The sequence below is a fragment of the Petaurus breviceps genome, unplaced genomic scaffold (assembly GCF_028583685.1).
Source record: "Petaurus breviceps papuanus isolate PSGF00001 unplaced genomic scaffold, PetGlider_PUasm1.0 115, whole genome shotgun sequence".
NCBI classification, from domain to species: domain Eukaryota; kingdom Metazoa; phylum Chordata; class Mammalia; order Diprotodontia; family Petauridae; genus Petaurus; species Petaurus breviceps.
The window spans coordinates 3911003-3935575 of NW_027185612.1; the positions used below are offsets into that span (position 1 = coordinate 3911003).

Below are 24573 nucleotides of genomic sequence, written 5' to 3' on the forward strand. Positions count from 1 at the left end.
ATTTCTATTCCAAGGCAGTAAGTTCACAAAATATTTTTAGAAAGCACTATTTACCTTCTGAACCTGATTTTCATCTACAAAAATAATCCCTTAATGGGATAATAAAAATATATTTGTTAAATATTTCAATATAATTTCATTTCAAAATTTTTCCCTCATTTCTCATTTTCGGTATTTATGCTAGAATTGAGTATGTTACAGAAGCCAAGCATATTAAAATAATTTATGTCAGCTATAAGCATACTACTTATTTTAAAAGAAAACTACTCTACCTTTTTCTCATTATCATAGCCCAGAACCACAACTACAAAAACTACATCAAGCACAGTGCAATAAAGTACTTAGTAAAAGCATGTTACTCTTGTTCAACAGCTATCAACATGAACATCCAGAAAAAAAACAGTAGGGAAAGGAAAGGAAGAACAAGCCACAGAAAAGAGATAAATCTTTTTTCATTTCATTTTACTTTTTGTAAACACTTTATACTTTATATTAATATTTTTACCTGTAAATTTCAAAATAATTTTCCATCATGAATATGAGAAATCTAACTTTTCACTTCCATTACATATGAAATACTGAGAATAGACACTAATCTTTATAAGGCAGATAACAAAGTTAAAACTTAAAGGAGTTTTCTGTTCCTGGTACTAAAGTCTACTAACTAGCAAAGAATAGAAATAAAATTACATTCAAGAATAAGACATTTCCCCCAACTACTCAGTTATTCTAAGGAGAAAAAAAAGAATTTCTCAACTGGCAAAAGTCATATTTCAAATATTACTCTGAGTCTGAGATAAATTGTAGGACCAACAAGAGATGGTAGTACATGTAGATTGTTGGAAGAAAGCAATTTAAGAACAAATTAAATGAAAATTTGAAAATTAAATGCTGTATTTATCATAAAAATACTACTATGTCTTCCTAAGAAAAGAATTGATTTACTCAACTAAAATAAATGTTATATACTAAAACTGACTCTATAATACTACTTCTAATTTTAAAAATTCATCAATACCAATTACCATCCTGAAAAGGTGACAACTGACAATGGTGACCTTCAAGTAATAAAAAGCTGAGTTTATTGTAAAATGTAAGGCTAGTGAAATTAATACCGTGTTTCCCCGATAATAAGACCTATCCCGAAAATAAGCCCTCCCCTTACTGTGTAAGATTCCTCTAAAAGCCCTCCCCCGAAAATAAGCCCTATTGAGATTGCTACTGTAGTGAAGGTGATCCCCTGCGCTACACCCTACATTACGGTACCCTCTGTATGTACCGCCCCCGCCCCCGGCTCCCACCCCCCACCCCGGTGAAACGCACGCTGCGCTCCAAGCTGCATCCAATCAGAGCTGCAGCAGTGAGCGCGTCATCCTGTCTAGTGATTTGCTTGCTGGCACCATTGAGAGCAGTGCCGCGGAGGAGAGCTGAGGCAGGACAACATAAGCCCTCCCCTGAAAATAAGCCCTCTGGTGTTTTTCTTTCCAAAAAAAAAATAAGACAGTGTCTTATTATCGGGGAAACACGGTAAATTTATTTAATAATGTTTATTATTTTATTATATAATACATTATGCATACTATATATTATTTATTAAAATAAATAATGAATAATTTAATAAAATTAATAAATCGGGAGATTGATGTTTACAATTCCTACATACCTCTTGGATACATATTTTTAAAAACTCAATGTAAATTTCAGGTTGTGTTTTAGAAACCCAATATAGTCCTAAAGTCATAGACTCAGTGCTATAACTCAGAACACTGGGCCTGAATTTAGGAAGATCTGCATTCAAATCCAGTCTCATACACTCCCTAGATGATTAACACTGGGCAAGTTACTTGACCTCTGTTTGCCTTAATCCACTGGCAAAGGAAATGGAAAACCACTCCAGTATCTTTGCCAAGAAAACCCCATACAGAGTCATGAAGAGTCAGATATGACAGAACAACGTTAGAAGAAAAAGTTTAGTGATACAAACCAACATTATACTTATGTTTTTATATAGCTATCCCTTGTATACATGGCAGCATTGAACAACTGATAAGCATCAGAAGCAACCAAGAGAAAAGATCCATTTCCAGAATAAAGCCTAGATGGTGCTAATTGAATAGTTCCTTACTACTCCAGGGAAAATCCCAGAGGAGGAAGGAAGAGGTGACAAAAGAAGGAAAGGTAAATTCAAAGAAAAAGAAACTGAAGAGAATAAGAAATGAAGAGTACAGTGAGGACATGCAAGCAGAAAAAGAAAATAGGAGCAAAGGAGAGCAGAGAAAGCTAAAATTTCTATCATTCACTATGGGAAAAACATTTCCCCTCCCCCCATTTATAACTAAAATAAAACTCCATGAGGTGAATTAATTTTTTCTCCAACAGTGTCAGTCACATACACAAAAAGTACCTTAGTGAAAGGAATAACAAATTGCACCCAAAAAATTGGTTTGATTCGATTTAGGTACCCATTTAGGATAGAGACTAGATCTGTGATCTCACTGATAAAGGGAACTCTCTGGAAAGAGGAAAATTCACTTTACCAAAGCAGGTCTTCGCTTTACTTGAATCTTACAGTCTGGGAGACTAAAGTAACTTTGCAGGGTCACACAACTACTAGGCAATGAAAGCAATACTTGAACCCAAGGTCTTTACTCACTCTTTTTTTTTTTTTAAAGCAATTGGGGTTAAGTAACTTGCTCAAGGTTACACAGCCAGTTATTTCTGGGTGTGGTGCTAAGTATCTGAGCCAGGATTCGATCCCAGGTCATCCCAATTCTGGGGTCGGTGCTCTTACTCACTATGCTACCTGGCCACCCCTTTACTCACTTTCAATTTGTGAATTTCAACAAATATTCTTAAGTTTGGCTTCTGCCAACCAATGCTCAAGGACAAGAGAAACAACATGCAAAATCCTGTAAGATTTCTCTTTTAAAAGTTATAGGCAAGGGGCGGCTAGGTGGCACACCGGCCCCAGAGTCAGGAGGACCTGAGTTCAGTTCCGGCCTCAGGCACAACACCCACACAAAAAAAACTAGCTGTGTAACCTTGGGCAAGTTACTTAACCCCAACTGCCTTCCAAAAAGGCAATCAATCAATCAATCAATAAAAGTTATAGGCAAGGGGTGGCTAGGTGGTGCAGTGAATAGAGCACCAGCCCTGGAGTCAGGAAAACTTGAGTTCAAATCCGGCCTCAGACCCTTAACACAAAAACTAGCCATGTGACCTTGGTCAAGTCTCTTAAACCCAATTGCCCTCCAAAAAGCATAAAAAAGAACATAAAAAAGTTATAGGCAAAAACACAAGTTTTAATTTTGAAGTTGAATGTATTTCCTGAGCATTTATGGCCAAAATGAGTCTGTAGAACACAAAGCAAACTTCTTAGTTGTGGTGAGGTATGCTATCTACCCCACAAGTGACATACATGGGAGTATCTTAAATGGAGTACTGATTAAGGAAGGATCCTTCAACCAAGATTAGTTAACAACTATTACGACATCAGCTGGAAGAGGCACTTAACCATTTCAAGTACCTGAACGTGGAAAAACAAAATAGAAATAATAAACCTCGGAGAAATTACCTGGCCATAATTGATTTTTACAGGTTAAGAAAATGGATCTACCTCTATAAGTCACTCCCAATGTCTATTTTAATAAACCTTTTTCTTCCTATACCATAGGTATGGGTACCCTCTAGGCCCTCATCTCTTTGCCTTGGCAATCTTCTCCACTCCCATGACTTCAATCATCCCAATATATAGAGAGGCCTCTCAAATATTTTTATCTTCAACTTTCCTCCTTACTCCATTATTCTAACTGATTATTGGCCATCTCCGACTGGATATTCCACTAACATCTCCAACTCAACCATGTCCAAAACTAATTTCATTTTGCCTCTAAAACCTGCCCCTCTTTTTAAGTATGTCTATATTTTGAAATACTGATGTCTATGATTTGTTGAAATCATAATGGCACCATGATTCTCCTACTCTTCCAGGTTTGAAACCAATCACCGATGACTATTCTTTCTCCTTTACCACTCATATCCAATCAGCTGCTTAGTTATAGCAAATTTGCCTTTGTGACTTGTCCTCTCCTTAATACTCTCATAAACCCCACACTTCAGTCCCTTCTATCCCAGACTAAGACACCCATTTGTCTCAAAGTGCCCAGGCAAATTTAAAATGATTACCTCCATCCTAGTTTAGTCATTTCTACAAATCCTAGAGGCAAATCATGCTTCTGATAGTGACATTACTATCACTTATTCTACCTAAGCCTTTTCTACATATTATGATTTCCCAGGTGCTACTGCCAAACTAGCAGAGAAAATTCCTGAAATTAAGTTGCACATTTATATCAAGAAAAATGTCTATGTTGCACATCAGAAGTAGATGTTGCTTCTGCTACCCATTCAGAGAAAGGCAGATTTGTAGTAGCAGATAAAATAGGATAAGAGATGGAAATTTGTCTGAAGTCAGATCATCACAGCAAGATGGCAGTTGTCTGAGCCAGGGAGTTACATGCTTCTCTGTACACAATACTAACTCCAGATTAGGGGCAGTGGTCTCTCAAAAGTGGGTCAGGGTCAGAAAAGCACTTTGTTTCTAGAGTTCCCATAGCCTAATCAATTAACAATAAGAGAACTGCAAACCATGGTCAGGGTTATACATGCATCCTTGTCACTAGGCTGTGTTATAAGATAAGATGAGACAACAGCACATCTCACCTAAAGGAAGAAGTTTCCTGCCTCAATATGAAGTCCAAATTTCCCTTCTGACATGTCAGGAAATATATTCTTACAAATTATAAACATTTTCTGAACCAAAAATCATGACCATGTAAGAAAAGGATATACTCGTGTAGTCTTGCTAACAAGTTACTTAAAGAAAAAAAAGGTTTCAATATTTAAGTATATTTTCTTAAGATTAAAAGAAGTCTCAGAAAATCTAGGATATAAAAAGTATGAATACATTCTCTATGTATATACCCATATAATATATACATACCTAAAGATATTTATACATATATAGCAACCCCATCTTTAATAATAGTTTCTGACAATGAACGAGGATAGTGCCTAATTCAGATAGCAGGAATTTAATAAATGCTTATTGACTCAACACAGGAAATGCTCACTATACATAATGTGATATTCGCAAATTATCAGATTTATAATAAAATGTTGTGGTAAAACATTTCAACATAAAAAAATTATCGAACTTAATACCTCTTTTCCTCTATAAAGTCTTTTCTTTCCATTCCTTCCTCTTTTCCTCCACCCCAATTACTAATATTTAATACTGTTCAGACACCAGGTAGGAAAGCCAGACGGCACAATGGATAGAACACCAGGTCTGGGGTCAGGAACTCATCTTCTTGAGTTCAAATCCCACCTCAGAAACTTACTAGCTGTGTGACACTGAGCAAGTCACTTAACTCTGTGTGCTTCAGTTTCCTCCTATGTAAAATGAGCTGGAGAAGCAAATGGCAAACCCTCCAGTATCTTAGCCAAGAAAATCCCAAATGGGGTCATGAACAGTCTGCCACAATTGGAAAATGACTGAATACACATGCCAGATACTAATGTATGTATATGTATGTTTACCTTTAAAAAAAACATGTTTTGGAGAGCTGGCAAAAGTCATCAAAATACTAAAAATGAAAAAATTACAAAAAAATAAATGTATAATGAACCCTAACAAAACTTATTTTATTACCTAACATACACACTTGTTACTTTCTAATTCTAAGCATCCTAGAATTTTAGAGCTAGAAAGGAGCAACTATAGTCCAATCTTGTGATATCACCTAGTCAAACCTTGTATGGACTACTGAAAAGAGCTCTTGGTGTCATAAAACAGCTGATACTCTAAAATTTCAGCCTCTGGTACTTTACTAGTTGTGTGACCATAAACAAGTCATTTAAGTATCCTAAGTATCTTCTTGCCTTGTTTTTTTTTCCACATCTGTAAAACAACTATAATACCTACCTCATAGGGTAGATACAAAAAAGCACTTTTGCAAACCTTTAAAGCATTATATAAATGGGAGTTTCTCTTACCACTGATAAATGGAGAGTCAGGATTAGAACTCATGTCTCCAAAATTCCAGACTAGATATTCTACTGTAACACATGTGCTGTATGAAATTTTTGGTAGGTGGCTGGTTTTTTGGGTGGGTTTCTTTTGTTGTTGTTGGACCTCTTCAAACTTCAATGGGGGGGGGCGAGGGAGCAAAGCCCTACTTTCTCAAAGAGTTGAAAATTCCAATTCCATCAACTCTATGAGTATTAACTTGCCATAACCAAAAATCTTATTAATCTCTAACCAAATAACTGTATTTAATCTTGTCTTTGAAGTTCACAGTGAAAAATAAATGAATAGATGGATAATTAGATATCACCAAAAAAAAAAGTCTGATTGGTTATTTCTTAAAACAAAGAAAGCCAGTATAAATGTTAGTGGAAAATATATTTTCTCAATTTGGGGTTTCTTTTTTTTGTTTGTTTTTCCTTCTTTCTTTTAAAAGACTGGACTTTTGAAACACATGCAGACTGGAAATCCACTGTCCTACTCACAGGCCAATCTTACCACTGAAAGGCCTGAGAGAAAGCCAGGCCACACCTTTCCCAAGATGAACACATATAGTTATTTAGATTTAAATTCAAAGCTCACAAGCTCACAGCATCCTCTAATCTCAGCCTATCACTGGGATTAAAAGTGTATGTCACCAGAGTTATTCCTTTGCTTTTTACAAGGTACTAACTTAAATAACCTTGATGAAAATTCCCTAGTTTCTCTACTTTCTGTTTATCTCCTTTATTTACAAAAAATTTCATATTCTGGGGGCGGCTAGGTGGCATAAGCCCTGGAGTCAGGAGGACCTGAGTTCAAATCCGACCTGAGACACTTAACACACTTACTAGCCGTGAGACTTTGGGCAAGTCACTTAACCTTAATTGCCCTCCAAAAAAAAAAATTTTCATATTCTATGTTGACTATACATATCCTGTAAATATTACAAAAATTTTCCCATAATAAGTGAATGTGCCTCAACTCTTAAAAAAACAACCAGCATGGATCTCCTAAAGTTAAGGACTAAAAAGCACATACAAATTTTCATTAAGAATTACATGATATAGGGGCAGCTAGGTGGCACAGTAAATAGAACACCAGCCCTGAAGTCAGGAGGACCTGAGTTCAAATTCGGCCTCAAATATTTAACACAAAACTAGCCGTGTGACCTTGGGCAAGTCACTTAATCCCAATTGCCCTACCCTCCCCCCTCCAAAAAGGGGGAAAAAAAAGAATTATATAATATAAGCAACTAAAGTACTTTTCAACCTTAGAGTGGGCAGAACCTGGTCTGTGCAGCTCTCCCTTGGATCTGCAACTCTGCTTGGTCCCAACTCTGTGAACAAGATGTCTTTCCTAGAAAATCATGGAGTAGAAGCACAAATTTGGCATGAGCTCCCACTCCAGTCACTTCCAATACCTGTAAAAAAAATATGACTCAACAAATTTTAGAGCTACAGACCTGACAAAATGACAGAGAGAAACAAATCTCCCACTAAAGGCAGCCCAGAAGGCCAACAGAAAGGGTCTATCACTCTGAGCTGGGAGCCCACCAATGGCAGGAAGAGCAGACTTCAAGGGTGAATCACTTGCAGCTGGGGCAGTTTCCAGACTTCTCAACCCATAAATGCTAAAGACAAAGAAAAAGGGCAGTAGGGAACTCTGTTAGAAGGGTGAAGGAAGAGCCTGGTAAGGCCCTTGCACCTGGGGCAAAAAAGTGGTAGAGATGTGGTGGCAGTGCCATGTGGGCTGTCTCAGGAGCTCCTGGCCTACAGATCGTAGGGAGACAGAGCGACCATTCAGAGGGTCTTGCTTTGACCTGCTTGGATCTGGATCAAGGTCTTGGGTGGTGGTCCTGGGGTGTGTGGCCAGGGAGCCATAGCTTATAGGGGCTATACAGAGGGTGCCCTCCTAATAGCTCTGGCAGCTGCAAAAACCCCAGCAATTTGGGACATAGCTCTCTCTGCAATCTGGAAGCAAAGTTCTACCATGGCAAAGAGCTCAAAAGTCAACTAACTGTCTAGCAATATAAGCAAGCAGAAGCACAAACAGACCATAGAATCCTTTTGGGGGGACAAAAAGGATCAAAGCATGGTACCAAGAAGAAGACAACAAAGTCAAAACTCCTGCATCAAAAACCTCCAAGAAAAATATGAAAAGGTTACAGGGCCTTGGAGGAGCTCAAAAAAGGGTTTGAAAATCAATTAAGAGAAGTGGAGTAAAAACTGGGAAGAGAAATGAAAATGATGCAAGAAAATCATGAAAAGACAGTCAACAGCCTGCTAAAGGAGACCCAAAAATACACTGAAGAAAATAACTCCTTGAAAAATAGACTAACTCTGGGGCAACTAGGTGGTGCAGTGAGTAAGAGCGCCGGCCCCAGAGTCGGGAGACCCAGGATCGGTTCCAGCCTCAGATACTCGGCACCCACACAAAATAAATGGCCATGTAACCTTGAGCATGTTACTTAACCCCAATTGCTTTAAAAAAAAAAAAAATAGACTAACTCAAACAGCAAAAGAAGCCCAAAAGGCCAGTGAGGAGAAGAATGCCTTAAAAAGTCAAATTTGCCAGATGGAAAAGGTGTTTCAATTAACTCACTGAAGAGAATAATTCCTCCAAAATTAGACTGGAGCAATCAGAAGCTAATGACTTTATGAGAAATCAAGATACTATAAAACAAATGAAACATATCCAAACAAATGAAAAATAGAAGGCAATGTGAAATATCTCATTGGAAAAACCACTGACCTGGAAAATAGATCCAGGAGAGCAATTTTAAAATTACTGGACTACCTGAAAGCCATGATCAAAAAAAGAGCATAGACACCATTCTTCAAAAAATTCTCAAGCAAAATTGCCATGATATTTTAGAACCAGCGGGCAAAATAGAAACTGAAAGAATTCACTGATAACCTCTTTGAAAAAGATCCCAAAAAGAAAACTCCTAGGAACATCATAGCCAAATTCCAGAGTTCCCAGGTCAAGGAGAAAATACTGCAAGCAGTCAGCAAGAAACAATGTGAGTACTGTGGAAACACAATCTAGATAGCACAAGACCTAGCAGCTTCTACATTAAAGGATAGAAGGACTTGGAATATGATATTCTGGAGGTCAAAGAAGGTAGCACTAAAACCAAGAATCACCTACTGGTAGGGGTGGCTAGGTGGCACAGTGAACAGAGCACTGGCCCTGGAGTCAGGAGGACCTCAGTTCAAATCTGGCCTCAGACACAACACAAAAACTAGCCTTGTGACCTTGGGCAAGTCACTTAACCCTAATTGCCCTACCTTCCCCCCTCCAAAAAAAAAAAAAAAAGGAAAGAAAAGGTGTTCTTTAGGGGTGGCCAGGTAGCACAGCGAGTAAGAGCACCGGCTCCAATGTCGAGATGACCTGGGGAGCGAATCTGGGTTCAGACACTTAGCACCCACCCAGAAACACCTGGCCGTGTAGCCTGGAGCAAGTTACTTACCCCCAATTGCTTAAAAAAAAAATCACCTACCCAGCAAAATTGAGTATAATGCTACAGGGGAAAATATGGTAATTCAATGAAATAGAGGATTTTCAAGCATTCTTGATGAAAAAACCAGAACTGAACAGGAAATCAGACTTTCAAATACAAGAAGAAAGAGAAGCATGAGAAGGTAAACAGGAAAAAAAATCATAAGGAACTTAGTAAAGTTGAACTATTTACATTCCTACATGGAAAAAAAATTGTAACTCATGAGACTTTTCTCAGTATGAGGATAGCTGAAGGGAATATATATGTATATATGTGTATATATACACATATGTATGTATGCATAGGAGGGTGTATGTGTACATAAATATATATATGTATGTTCATGTATACATTGACAGGGCACAGGATGACTTGAATATGAAGGGGTGATATCTAAAAAATAAAATTAAGAGGTGAGAGGAATTTATTGGGAGAAGAAAGGGAGCAATAGATTAAATTATCTCATAAAAGAGGCAAGAGAAAACTGTTACAATGGAGGGGAAGAGCAGGAAGATGAAAGGGAATGGGACCTTATTCTCATTGAATTTGGCTTAAGGAGGGAATAACACACAATTGGGTATCTTACTCTACAGAAAAATAGGGGGGTAGAGGATAAGAGGGGGGATGATAGAAAGGAGGGCAGATTGGGAGAGTGGGAGTTAGAAGCAAACATTTTTTAAAAACAATAGGGGTGAAAGAGAAAACAGAATAAGTGGGGGCAGGATAGGATGGAAGGAAATATAATTAATGTCTTTCACAATGTAACTACTATGGAAATTTTTTGGGTAACTACACATGTAAAACCTATATTAAATTGCTTGTCTTCCCAGCAGGGGCAAGTAAGGAAGGAAGAAGGGAAAAAATATGTAAGTTTTAAAAATAAATGTTTAAAAAAATTTGTTTTATACATGCAACTGGGAAATAAGATTTACAGGCACTGGGGTATAGAAATCCATCTTGCCATACTAGAAAGTTATGGGGGTGATGGGGGAGGCTATTAAGTAGGCTTGCTATTTTGGGATGGGTGGTAGGGGAAAGACAGGAGAAAAATTGTAAGTCAAAATCTTGTGGAAATGAATGTTGAAAACTATAAATGAATATGTCTTTCCTAGGATAAACAGATCATTAGAAATCTTCTCATAAAGCTTTTTAACTCAGCCTTAAATATAATCAACACCTTCCCACCTTCCTTAGCCTCCTCCCCTTTAACTGCAAGGATGGAGGATAGAACACTCAACTCCACCTCATTTTATATCAGGCAGAACCTGGATTCTGCAGCTCACTCCACTTTACATCTATAACTCTGAGTGGTCTCAATTCCATGGAACAATATGCAATCTGGTATCTACCCTCTCAATCCTTTCCAGTTTCCTCTAGTGTGTTATCTTCCCCTGTTAGACTGTAAGCTCCTTGAGGGCAGGAACTGTCTTTTTCTTATTTGTATCCCTCAGTACTTCAAAAATACAAAGTTTAATAAATGGTTAGTGAAGTGAATGTAAAAGATAGCTATTACCATTATCAGGAAACTAAAGGGTTTTCCTGTTACCATCCTCTTCCCTACTAAAGGGCTTTCAAAGACCTAGAATGGTAGAGGAATGATAAGAATACTCCTGAATTTTGTCCATCAGAACCATGAGACTTGCCATAACCACTCTACCAACAAATAGTAATCTTCTCTACTTATCACCATAGATTTCACTATGGCTTTAGTCAATCAGTTTGATATGTGACAGTCTACTTAGAAGAGGATCACTGAAAATGACGAGGACAGTTGTCCTTTGTGTTCAGAATAAGACCAAAATGTATCACTATGTTGGGGCCAGACTGTGGCTGATCAGATCAATATGAACTACCATCCATCAAGCACAAATAGTTCATATGAACATCTGGAATGGAGATGTCTCTAAATTTTCACATCTCACATTTCTTCTTCTGCAGTTCTGCTTTGTTCATAGAGCACAGGGCCTTCTTTGATGCAGGCACATCATGCTAGGTGGTACTGTGCTAGCATCTCCCATGTCTCACAATCAATTCCGAAGTTCTTCAGAGAGACCCTTAAAGTGTCACTGATATCACTTCTGACTTCCATGTAAGCGCTTGCCCTGTGTGACTTCATCATAAAAGTCTATTAGGGGGTGGCCAGGTAGCACAGCGAGTAAGAGCACTGGCCCCAGTGTCCGGATGATTTGGTGATCAAATCCAGGCTCAGACACTTAGCACCCACCCAGAAACACCTGGCCATCTAACCTTGAGCAAGTTACTTCACCCCAATTGCTTTAAAAAAAAAAAAATCTATTAGATAATCATATGTTTGGCATTCAAACAACATGGCCAACTCAGAGTTGTACTCTTTGCAGAAGAGTTCAAATGTTTGGCAGTTCAGCTCAAGAAAGGACCTTGGTATCCAGTACCTTATCTCACCAAGTGATCTTCAGAATCTTCCTAAGATAATTCAAGTAGAAGCAATTCAGTTTCATGGCATGGCACAGGCAGGCTGTCCAGGTTTCATAGGTATACAATACTGAGGTTAGTACAATGGCTCCATAGACCTTCAATTTCATAGGCAGTCTAAATCCCTCTTTTCTCATATGTTCCTTCTGATCCTCTCAAACAACATGTGTCAACTTCATCATCTATACACACATCCCTAGAAAGTATACTGCCAAGGTAAGTGAAGTTATCTATAGCATTCAAAATATCTCCATTTGCTGCAACTGATGGTTCCATGTATGGACAGGCAGTATGGTGATAGCTGGTAGAAAACCTCTCTTGGTGTTGACTGTCAAGTCAAAATTAGCACAAGCTGCAGAGAACTGATCCATATTCTGTTGCATCTCTGCCTCAGAGGCTAAGCAGATTGTACAATCATCTGTAAACAAAAAGTCATGGACCAACTCAACCTCCGCTTTAGTATTGGCTTATAGTCTTTTCAAGTTAAATAATTTATCGTCGATGTGATAGTTGACTTTGATGCTATTTTTGTCCTCACTGAAGGCATCTGAAAACATCAATGAAACAACATGCTATAAAGCATGTGAGGTAGTACACAGTCCTGCTTTACTCCACTGGCAAATGAGAAAGCACAAGAGTATCATCCATTATCCAGAACCCATGGAGACATGCTGTCATGAAAATGACATACCATCCTGATTAACTTCTCTGGGCAATCAAATTTTTCCAATATCTTCCACAAGCTCTCATGACTGACAGTATCAAAAATCTTGGTCAGTTCAACAAATGTTATAAACAGATTTTTGTTCTTCTCCAAACATTTCTCTTAGAGTTGTCAGACAGCAATACCAATAATTCCTCTGCCCTTTTTGAAGTCACACTGACTCTAACGTACATGACCATCTTCCAGGTCAATAATCAACCTATTAAGGAGGACTGTGGCAAGAATCTTGCTGGCAATGACTACAAGAGATCTCCACCCACCCTCTCCACCCTTCTCCCCCTCGTTGTTAAAGAACACCAATATCCTTTTCCATTGCATTTTCCTTTACATGAAATTATGGGTCCAACTTAAAGTGATCTATACGCTAAGCAACAATGTCAATAACATTTTTGTAGGACAACTATGTAATAGGGAAGAACATTATTCAAACAATTTTTAAAATAAAATAGTATTCAATTTCTTCAAGGAAATTACATCTATTGTTTTTCATGTATTATTTATAATAAAAAACAAGTCTGTAGTTAATTCAGCTGACATGCCTTTTTATTCCCTTCCCCCTTTTATTTAGGGACATCCACGTATGAAGCATTTGGTCTGGCTTGATCTTATTTTCTGTTCCTGTTATTTACCATGTATTCTCCGAAGTCAAAGTGCTTGATGGATGCTGATGAGAAATTTGGGTCCGAAAGAGGACTAATTTTTTTTGCCCAAAGTCACTGAACTGCTAAGCAGAATTGGACTAGATCACAGGTCTTCAGACAACAAGTCCAGCACTCTCCACTGTAACCTAGTTACAATTCCTCTTGCTATAGAATAACCTCACAATTAAAGAAAAAAAACCACCCTTACAATCAGAAAACCAAGGCTCTGATTCAGCTTTACCAGTTACCAGCAGAGCTACTTTGGGCCAAAAAAAAAAAGGGTCAATCCACTTCCCTGTAATCAGTTTTCTCATGTGTAAAGAGGGGATAGAGTGGGGGGGGGGGGGGGGGGAGGGTAGAGGTGGGATCAGTGAAGAGTCTGGGAGAAAGAATCAGGTGGACCGGATGAAATCCTTAAATTTCCTTAAATCTACATCTGTGACACTATGAACTTGCTATGATTCCTTCTTCTTTCTCTTTGAGAGATCTCCCCAGTCTCACAGTTGAAATCTACATGGACAACCTCCTCCCCCAATCAAATAATCTCAATTTCTCTCCTACACCTCAATGCTTTATACCTCCAGATGTCTGATAGGCTTCTAATATATATGCTTCCATCTCAAAATCAAAAGGTTTAACACCAAGTTTTTCTCCTATCATTCACCTTGCCTTGTTAGCAATTAGCTTTCCTGTCTGACTTCCATACTTCTGTTAACTGGACCATTATTCCTAGTCAACACTAGAAATAATAGCACATTTGAGTCTTTCTCCTTCACCTCTATATTCAATAAAGTCAACAAATCTAAGAGTCAGCCTTAGAAACTATTATTTGTTTTGCTATATAAGGACTTAATTAAGTCTAAATCTGAATTTGGACACTTAATAGCCATGTGACCTTAGGCAAGTCACTTAAACCATTTGCCTCAGTTTCCTCAACTGTAAAATTCAGATAATAATAACACTTACATCCTAGGGTTGCTGTGAGAATAAAATAATATTTGCAAAGCATTTAACATCATGCCTGACATACAGTAGCCACTATATAAATGCTAGCTATCATATTATTATAAATTTCCCCCAACCTGGAAAATTTAACCCTGCTATTCCCTTCAAGTAATAATCTCTCCTCCCTTTCACAGCCAACTTCCAAGAAAAGTAACTAACACTTCTTGCTTCTACTTTACCTTTTTACTCATTTTTCTCTCTCTTCCTATGTAGTTTCTATCCACCTATCTCAAATCAAACTGCTCTCTTCAAAGTTGCCCATGACCTTTTAACTACTAAATCCAATGACCTTTCTTAGTCCTCATTCTATCTGGAACTTCTACAACTTTTGAGGCTGTTGACCACAACCCTATAACCTATCTCATTCACTGCTAGACTTCTATAACACTGCTCTCTTCTTATGTGTTCAATCATTTCTTAATCTCCCTTGCTCACCATTAATCTCCTACCCACCCCAAGTATGTGTGTCTCCCAAGGTTCTATTCTGGGTCTTCTACATCTTCTCTTTTCAATTTCATTAGTTCCCATGGGTTTAATTAGATGCCAATAGCACCCAATCTCTCCCAAACTCCAGCCTTATATCTGTAAATGCTTGCTGGAAACGTCCAATTGGCTATTTCACTGAAATAATCCCAGTCCACCCTCAACTTGCTCTTCCTTCTGAATTGTCCTATTTCTGTATAAGGTACTACCACCTTCCATTTAAAGATTCTATAGTCTAAAGTTTGATTACAGAAATACATTATCTGTAACATTATTCCCATGATGTTATGGAAAAAAACACTATACTTGGAATTGAAAGGTCAGAGTTTTGAGTCACCATTCTGTTACTATACAACCACTAACAAGTTACTTTACTTCTGAACAGAAGTTTCTTCATCATAAAATGATGGGAGCAAACAAGATAATCTACAAGAACTCTTCTAGCTCTGACAGATATGTATCCTATGAATGCATATCACCTAAAAACTCTTGCTCCCTCCCTCTCCAAAACTCCCCCCCTATTTTGAGGACATCACCATTCTGTCACCCTCATTTGCAACCTAGTCTCCTTGACTGCTTCTGTACTTACTCAGGAACTCTAGTTTATACCATCATTATACCTAGATTATTTTAGCCTCTTAATCGGTTCCCCTGCCTCCAGTCTCTCCCTTCCCCAGGTAGTGTTTACTTCCTCTCTCCCCATTACCAAAAGGTCAAAATACATCCAGCTGCTACTTCACCTCCTCCACCACTCCCCCCTCCCCCAAAAAACACCCCCATGTCCAGGATTAGCCTTTCTTTCCAAAAATAAATAAATAAATGAAGCAACAAACCCTTTCAAGGTTTCCTATTGAATTGAGAATAAGACAAATCCCTTAACCTTTAAGTCTCTCCATAGTTGACTCAATATATTTCCCAAATATTTCTTATTATGCTACTACAAGCACTTCATGTTCAAAAAACATAAGACTACTTAACCCAACTCCTACTTCCAACGATTTACACAAGCTTCTATCATGCCATAAATATGCCCCCCCAATTCTGCCTCTCAGAATCTTTGTCCTTTAAGGATGATTTTAATTGTTATAGTCATCTGTAAGGTCTTATCCAACTCTCATCTTCCCTATCTGTAGTGCTTTCTCCCTCCACAAATTGGGTTCTTCCCTATCTGTAATGCTTTCTCCCTCCACAAATTAGGTAACTTGTATTTTTGTATTCCTTATGCAATTGTTATTTACTTATGTACCACCTAATCCATGCATACTAGGCATTTAAGATTTGAACTAAGCAGTTCATAGTAGCCAAATACTCATTTTCCTAAAAAACTTTTAAACTGCTCAAAAATTACCAATTTATACCACAACCACCAACCTATGTGCATATCTGACCCTGATAATAACTGACTTGAGTCAATATATCCTAAGTACCCTTGAGAACAATACCACCATCAGAAGTGAAGTCATAAAGTCAGATAGAAATTTTTTTCTTGCCCTTACATACTCAAGTGCCTTGAAAATCTTAGGAGAGGTATAAGGCTTTATTGCTGTTAATTTTCTGCTATTTCTTTAACATACTTCAAATAAGTAGAATAATATTACTAATAACATACAGTCTTTTATCCAATCTAAAATGTCTTTCTGATGTCACCTCCAAAAACAAGTCTGATTCTGCTCTCCCATACTAACACAGACCACCATAAAGCAGACTAAATTATATCATTTAGGGAACTCTAGAGCACATGTAAATTTTAGCTCCATTATTATTTCATTCCATAGGTTTTACATGAATGTTGACAAAATAATCATAGTGAGGGCAGCTAGGTGGCAAAGAGAATAGAGTCAGGAGGACCAGAGTTCAAATCCGACCTCAGACGCTTGACACACTTAATAGCCGTATGCCTTTGAGCCAGTCACTTAACCCCAATTGCCCCCCAAAAAGCAAAAAAAAAAAAAACTTGTGGGTGATGCGGCAGAAGTAAAATAATAGAGGACTTCAAAGAAGAGCCATAGGGAGGCACCTAAAACCCATTCTCTGCAGGGATGGAGAAAATTGGATAACAGTATCCATACTTTCAGACTTTTACAATATGTTAATTAATTTTGCTGACATGTTTTTTCTTTTCCCCCTTCTTCCTTCTGCCTAATAGGATGACTCTCAAAAATTCAGAGATACTCTGGGAAACAATATGAAAATATAAGGTATCAATAAAACTTTGATAATTAAATTTCAAAAAAAAAGGAAAGGGGAAGCAAAGTAAAATTTAAAAAACAGACTCAAGTGATTTAGGGGGTGGGGTGGTAGGGAAAATAAGGAGAAAGAGAAAAAACAAGATACAGAAAGGGAAACATATAATTTAAGGATGTCTATCTATGTCCCATTAAAACCAGTAATAAAATTCAGTCCAAAAGTCTGCTCAATGAAGGAGCATTATATGAGGGGAGGAAAGAGTGTGTAGCACCTGAAGTATTTTAATAACTAAAATCCAGTCTATATAGCCTTAAGGAGTCTAGGAGGCCACTAAGTGGCAAAAAGGATAAAGTGCTCAATCCAGAGTCAAGAAGTCCTTAGTTCAAAATCCTAGCTCAGATACTCACTAATATAAGTATGTGACCCTGGGCAAGTAATTTTAATCTCCATCTACCTCAGTTTCATCATTTGTAAAATGGGGATAATAACAAGTACCTCCCAAAGGTGTTCCAAGGATCAGATAGGTTAAGTGCTACAAAAACCATCAAGCATTACATAAAGCTGTTAGTAGCAGTAAACACACACACACACACACACACACACACACACACACACACACACACACACACAACCACCACCACCACCCCTTTGAGTAATAATTACGAGTGCATTTTTAATAGATTTGAATTATCCTAGTACATAAAATTTGACCAAGGCCTGTGGCTTAACATATAATTTTAAAGAGGGTTAACAAGAAGCAATGTCCTATCCCTGATCCAAATGCTGCCTTCCTGTGCTAGTATCCTGGAAATTACCAATCCTGATAGCAAGGCATAAAACTAAAAAAATTCTAAAATAACATTTTTTATACAAAAATTCTCCATACTAAAAATGGATAATTCAAACTGAAGAGAATCAACAGAGAGAAAAAAGAAAACATACAGTGATATCATATTTGTAAGAGAAGAGAAAAAAGCCCAATTGCTAATTAATGAAATCAAGCACCTGGATAAAGTAAAGCTTTTGGAATTTTACAATTCCAATTTTATTTGAAAGGATTGACTCCTACAATTTTTCTAGTCTTTATTTCAATTTTGAGCTGGTCTACTAATATACAGTATATCCCAATATATTTCATACCAAGACATTTTTTCTAACCAAATTGGAACATAAATTACATACTTTAAATATAATTACATTTTAAAAGACACATAAATAGCTATGCACAGAGCTAAAGAGCAAACTACATTTGTTTTAAAAAAAGACAAATACTAAAGAAAAATCTCACCACCTTAGGAGCCTCTTTTCAACAGTGTCAAGTTCATTCATCATATCAATTTTCCAAAGTTCATTTACTTTGAGAAATGCTTCAATTACAAAAAAGCTACCTTGAAACGTACCTTCTCAAGAAATATAGGTAGAGTTTTTGTTGTGTTACCTAAGCAGTAAATGATATTATGACTAGCGACATATTTGTTACGTACCATAAATATCATAATGGTGAAAAACTACCCCTTACTTGCTCTCTTCTTTTACAGATACAAGGGAGCCACATTCACAAAGCTACACACTCATTTCTCCCCCCCCACCCTACCAGAATATTCTTTGGATGGTATTATCAGAAGTAAGTTCCTAAGTTATTTTCTACAGCAGTAATAATTCTCAAGTTGGTTCTCTAATACCAGAGGTTCTCTTCCCCCAAAATAAAAGTGCTTCAGGGTATGAGCAGGTCATTTATAAAGGTCTAGAGAAATTCTTCACCATTTCTCAAAGCAATTTTATTAGCTTGGTAGATACTGTGGGAATCATCCTCCTTACCTAATTTAGTGGCACAAAATTTAGACTGTAGACTCTACAGCGACATTTTATTTTTTTTAAAAAGCTCCCTTACTGTTAAGTGAGAGGGGAAAAAACATAGAACTTTCCAATAGATTTCTTTGTCCAGTACCAATATTACTGGAACTTTTAAACCAATATTTGTACCTGCATTGCTATCAACTACTCCAGGTTTCTATATTAATTAATCTGAATTATTAACTAGTATATTTAAAATGCAGACATTTTGCCATTTCACAAGAAATATCCAACAAGGTAAGACTAATTTACTACACTTTTTAAAAACCTCTGTCCTAAGACTAATAGCCTAATTCAAAGTCCTTGACTATAATAAGCATAATTTGACACAATTATAGTTAATACCATACCAGCAATTAGATTGCCTGGGGATTTTTTTTTAATGGTATCTAGCAAATAAAAAAAAAAAACCTAAACAGCTAATAGGAGAAAAATAAGTGCTGAAAGCATTTCCTTGTCTGCTTTAAATCCATCAGGAAAATAAACCCCCCCCCCCCCCCCAAAAAAAAAAGGTTTCTGCTTTTTACCAATATAGAGTTAAAGTTGATATCAGACTTTGGAGAAATTTCCTTTTAATGCAAGATGTTTCATAAGATATTTTCATAAGTTTAATGATATTTTGAAGGATTTAATCCCATTACATTTTACTAATTTATTTTTAGTAGTTTAGACACTATTTCAGATCAAGACTTTTTAGCTATTAAAGGTCTACAAATATCTAACAGTTAGTTTCACTTTCAAGGTCTGCCCAATTACATCTTTCCTGGTTGGGTTCTTACTGAAGGAAAACACAAGTGAAAAATCAAACATACAAACAGCAAAAGCACCTTAGTAATAGAAAATTTTTGTATTGGTTTCCATTCATCGATAGGAATTATAAGAAAGGTTCTGATCCTACTTTAAGACTAAGGCTGATCACTCAAACAAACAAAAAAAACACTATTCAAAAGGAAGAAAAAATGTAATATTCATAGGATATTATAACCACAGAAAAAGCTTCATCTTTTTGAGCTAGAGAGCACATTGTAGCCAAATACTTGTTATCCTAAAATTTTAAAGATACCAGTCTCATTCATTTTTTACTGAGAAATATAGTACAAATGGAATATGAAATTTCCTTTCAGTGTGAAAATTCTTCAAATGTTTTGAAATTTTATACCACTAAAATATTATTGCTGTGGGCTTTTCTCAAGCATCCAGAACATATATATTTTCAACCCTTTTCTAAGTAAAAAAGTTTTTTCTCCTTTCACAAAAAATATGATTTAGAAATTAATATACTAAGGATGGTGAATGTCTTAAATTATTTCATATAGCTCATTTAAAAGATGTTTTAATGTAAGACTCACTTTAGCACCAATTACAACACACACACAAAATTTTAAACAGGGTAAACTAACTTTTAAAAGTGTGCTACCCTACTTCATTAGTTCATGAAAAGGCTAAGGACAAGTGTTACAGTAACTAAAATGATACAATATGCTATGTTATACAATAGAATGTCTGATGCAAAACTTCCCTTATTTTGTCTAGAAAATTAAAAGATCATTTCAAATATACATAATTTCCCCCCCCTCAGGACTGAGATGCAACTTGGTGATGAGTATTGATGCAATCAACCAACAAGCATTTTTATTAAGCCTACTACAAGGCTAGCCATTTTAGCTAGCCAAATACAACAAATTAACAAAAACCTAACAAGGAGCCCATACAGTCAAAGGCTATGCCATGTCATGCTATACCATCCAGTAAGATCACCCTTTACACCGAAATAAAACGCTAGCATGTAGAAAATAGTACAACTAAAACAAGTAACAGAATACCTGGACATTCATCAATCTCCCCATCAAGCTGAGCAGTCCACCACAGCACAGGAGAGGAATAATTAGAGGAACAGCTTTCATCAAGTTCATGGAACTTTCATATAATATTAACAAGTGTCGTTGACAATAACTTAAGGAAGAGTCATAATACCTGCCATAGACCCTCGAAGTGGAATTTTACAGTTAACTACTAACAGGCGGTCTGTATTACCAGTTTATATAACCAAAAACAAAACAAAAAAACTCCTGCTTCAGTAACACTTAAATGTTTATGTATTTCAATAATAATTCAGGTATATATCACACCTATACTGTAAGACAAGTGATCCCCCCCCCCCCGCCACGATTATTACTTGGTGTATGGTACCAAAAAATGTGGCACTACGTTTCACCTTTAAGTTCCACGAGGAGTATTTGGAAAAAGGGGAAAATAGAAATGATGTGACTTCCTATAAATGTAAAAATGGCAAAATGCTGTGCTAAGAATGGGGGAGGGAGGGAAAGAGTAAGGAAAATCAATAGTTAACAAAGCAAAATATTCCCCCAGCCTTCAGTCCCTCTTACCCACCAACGAGTGCCACGAGGACCACCTCACTAAGACATTTGACAGCCAGGAGTTTCCTGAAGGTGGACTGCTCTGCAGTTTAAAACAAATTATGCACGGACACTGCCTGGACTTTTGTGATTGTGTTTGCTTCAACCAATGTTCGGTTAGGCCGAGATACCTTAAAAAAGAAGCTTTTCCAAGAGAAGTCCTAAGAAAACAGAGCCCAGAAATCAAAACTGGAGGAGGCAAGTGTCCTGGAGAAAGGAGGGGACACAACTAGGGGCCTTATTTGGCAGAGAAAGGTGCATAGTGTTCCAGAGTGGGGGTGGGGAATAAGAAAAAAAAATTAGTTTAAAACCAGGAAGGGGGAGAATGGGGGGGGGGGGGAGGTAAAAAAGAGGAGAGTGGCGCCCCCCCCCCCCCCCCCCCCCCCGGGGGGGGGGGGGGGGGGGGGGGGGGGGGGTGCCTCGGAGGGGGATGGGGCGGGGTAGCCAGGGGCCCGGTGTGTCGAGTGACAGCTCGGGTCCCCGAGCTCGGGGCTGGCAGCCTGCCTGCCTCCCTCACCCCCTCAACTTACTTCTTTCTGGCTCTCTGGAAAGGGGAAGCGCCATCTTTGCGAGGCCGGCCCCGAGGTCTTTTGTCTGCGGCTGCGGGGCTCGGGGCCGCCGGGGCTCCGGGCTCCTCAGGGGGCGGCGGCGGCGGCGGCGGCGGCTGGGGCTGCTCCCCGCTCTTGTCCTCTTCCGACGACATCCTAGTCACCAGGAAAGACACATGGATCCTCCTCGTCGTCGTCCTGCTGCTGCTGCTGCTGTTGCTGTTGCTACTGGGGGGCTCCTCCCGCCGCCGCCGCCGCCTCGGCTGCTCCTGCGACTCCTCCTCGGCTCAGCCTCTCGCATTTCCCGCAGCCCCGAGCGCGGCGGCGGCGGCGGCGGCAGCAGCAGGTACCAGGAGAGGAGGCAACATGGAGCGAGCGAGCGAGCGACCCAGCGACCCACACGCGCGCGCGCACACACTCACTCACACACAGAGACACACTCACGCTCGGAGGCCCCGAGGAGGGGACGGAGCCGAGCGTGGGGAGGGGGGGGCGGAGGGAGGAGGGGGGGCGGTGAGAACAGACAGGGCAACCCCAGCAAAGCGCTGGAGCAGGGCCGGAGGAGGCGGGGGCGGGGGGGGGGGGGGGGCGGGCGGCCCAAGCAGTCCCCCCAGCGCCCCCCCCCCCCGGGCCCCCCCGGGGGGGGGGGGGGGGGAAAGGGGGGGGGGGGCGGGCGCCCGGGGGCGGCGGGCCCCGGGGGGGGGGCGGGGGGGGGGGGGCGAGGAGGGGGGGGGGGGGGGGGAGGAGGGGCGGGCGGCCCAAGCAGTCCCCACAGCGCCCCCCACCCCTGAGCCTCACGGGGGAGGCTGGGGCAGATAGGGGCGGAGGCGCTGGCCCGGAAGGGGCGGCTGGCTCCGGGGTGGCTGCAGCGGCCGCCCGGGGGGCTTCCTCCCTCCCTCTCTAGTTCTCGGACCTCGGTCCTCGTCTGTCCGTCCGTCCGAGCCTCCCTCCCTCGCCCGGCCGCTGCCTCTTCGAGGCCGGGGCACCAACGGAGCCGCGAGGACCCGGCAGAGACGCGGCGAAGTTTTGACAGCTGCTGCTCCAAGGGTGGTGGAGCTGGTGCTGGTGGGTCCCGGCCCCCGCTCCTGCCTCTCTCTCCCTCGGGCTGGGTTTTGGGTCTCTCTGTTGTTGTTGTTGTTTTACTATATCACTCCCCCACTCTCCCGGAGCAAAGGAGGAAGTTTGACTGGGTGTGCGTGCGCGCGTGTGTGTGTGTGTGTGTGTGTGTGTGTGTGTTACACGGGGCTGTAGCGCAATGGCTGCTCCGCTGGCTAATCCTGAAGGCGACACAACCCTCTCCAACTCTCACACACACCAACACATACACACACACATCACCTCCTCTACGCCCCTCGTTCTTTCGTTCCTCCCTCACTCCCCCCCAACTCCCCAGGGCCCCCTTCTCCCCGCGGAGGCCCCCTCCCCCCCTTTCCGGCGCCCACCGCCGCCACTCACAGTGCTCCCTCCGCGCCTGCGCCACTCCCCCTCCTCCCTCTGACGCGACGCTGCCGCCACTGACCTCACCCGCTCCCTCCCTCCCTCTCTTCAACCTCCTCCCCCGCCCCCTCCGCCCCCGCCCCCCACCCTTCTCTCTCGCTCGCTCGCTCTCGCTCTCTCTCTCTCCTGACGTCGAGGCGGAGGTTGCAGCTGCGACTCCTACTCTGGCTTTGGAGAAAGACAAGCTGTGGATTCGTCTACGGGGATCTGGATCCAGTCTGGAGAACTCGCTACGGAGAGAAAGGCTGGCTGTTTAAAAACACGCACACACGTACACACGCTTACACACACACACACACATAGAGTCCTATATATAAAATAAGCCTAGGATTTATAATGCAATTACAAATCTAATGTGGGACTCAAGTCATTTCCCTGCATGCTCCTCCACTCACTAACTCACAGGCGCGCGCCCGCGCCTTTCACTGCATATATAGAAATTACGCTCCGTAAACACTTTTCCTGTAAATAATTTTTCTAGTTCTCTCCGGATTCAGTGAAACTTCACCACATAGTAATGTTCATTATTTAAATATCCCTCAAGGGTCCATAAAAGCAATGTTATCCAACAATAATGTTACGAAGCATTAAAAGGCAAAACAAAGAAACCAGTAAACCAGAGTAAATTAGTTCTAGCGTTGTGTAGTTACGAAAAGATAGAATTCAAGGATTCGCCTCCCCTAATACATAGTGATAAAATATAAAGATATGAGGACTGAAATCAATAGCCTTTCTCCTTCAGAACCTTTAGAATGCTAGGGTTCTAGGTTTCTTACTATAAATTTCGAGGAAACACTTGGACAGACTGTGACAATATAATAAATACCCTCATGTAGTGAGTGTTCCGTTTTATAGCTAGCATGGGATAGTGTGATGAGGAAACGAAGACAAGTGATTGATTCCAGGGATAGTTAGCCATATTCTCTTCGGACCCTACCATCTAGTTTTGAGATTATATGTTATCTTTCCTACTCTGATATTGACCCACCATTAATAAAAAATACAATTTTTTTTAGCACTGATGGATTTAGAATTAATCATATCTGCTTTTTTCCCCACATCCCATTATAACCAAAGACAAGGCTCTGATTTTAACTTCGATTTTTAAAGATAACTAGGCTTAAAGAATCAAAGATGGGGAAGCTAGACAGTATCTTAGATGTTATCTAGACAAAGTCCCTCCCCAAGAAGTTA

The 24573-nt window shown here is 39.8% G+C and overlaps 1 protein-coding gene across 9 annotated transcripts in view; it reads right to left on the bottom strand.

The window, feature by feature from the left end:
- The window catches only part of KMT2C (lysine methyltransferase 2C), a 336336-nt gene extending 312937 nt beyond the window's left edge, over positions 1-23399 (bottom strand). For 4 of the 9 annotated variants that reach the window (XM_069084185.1, XM_069084196.1, XM_069084215.1 and 1 more), the window contains exon 1: positions 21865-22308. In XM_069084185.1, the coding sequence (XP_068940286.1) occupies positions 21865-22037 (173 nt within the window). In that variant the 5' untranslated portion in view covers positions 22038-22308. Of the gene's footprint in view, positions 1-21308; positions 21553-21864; positions 22310-23337 lie in introns of those variants that run through there. The other 5 variants (XM_069084204.1, XM_069084252.1, XM_069084177.1 and 2 more) reach the window with 4 other exon arrangements.
- Positions 23400-24573: the final 1174 nt, after the last annotated feature.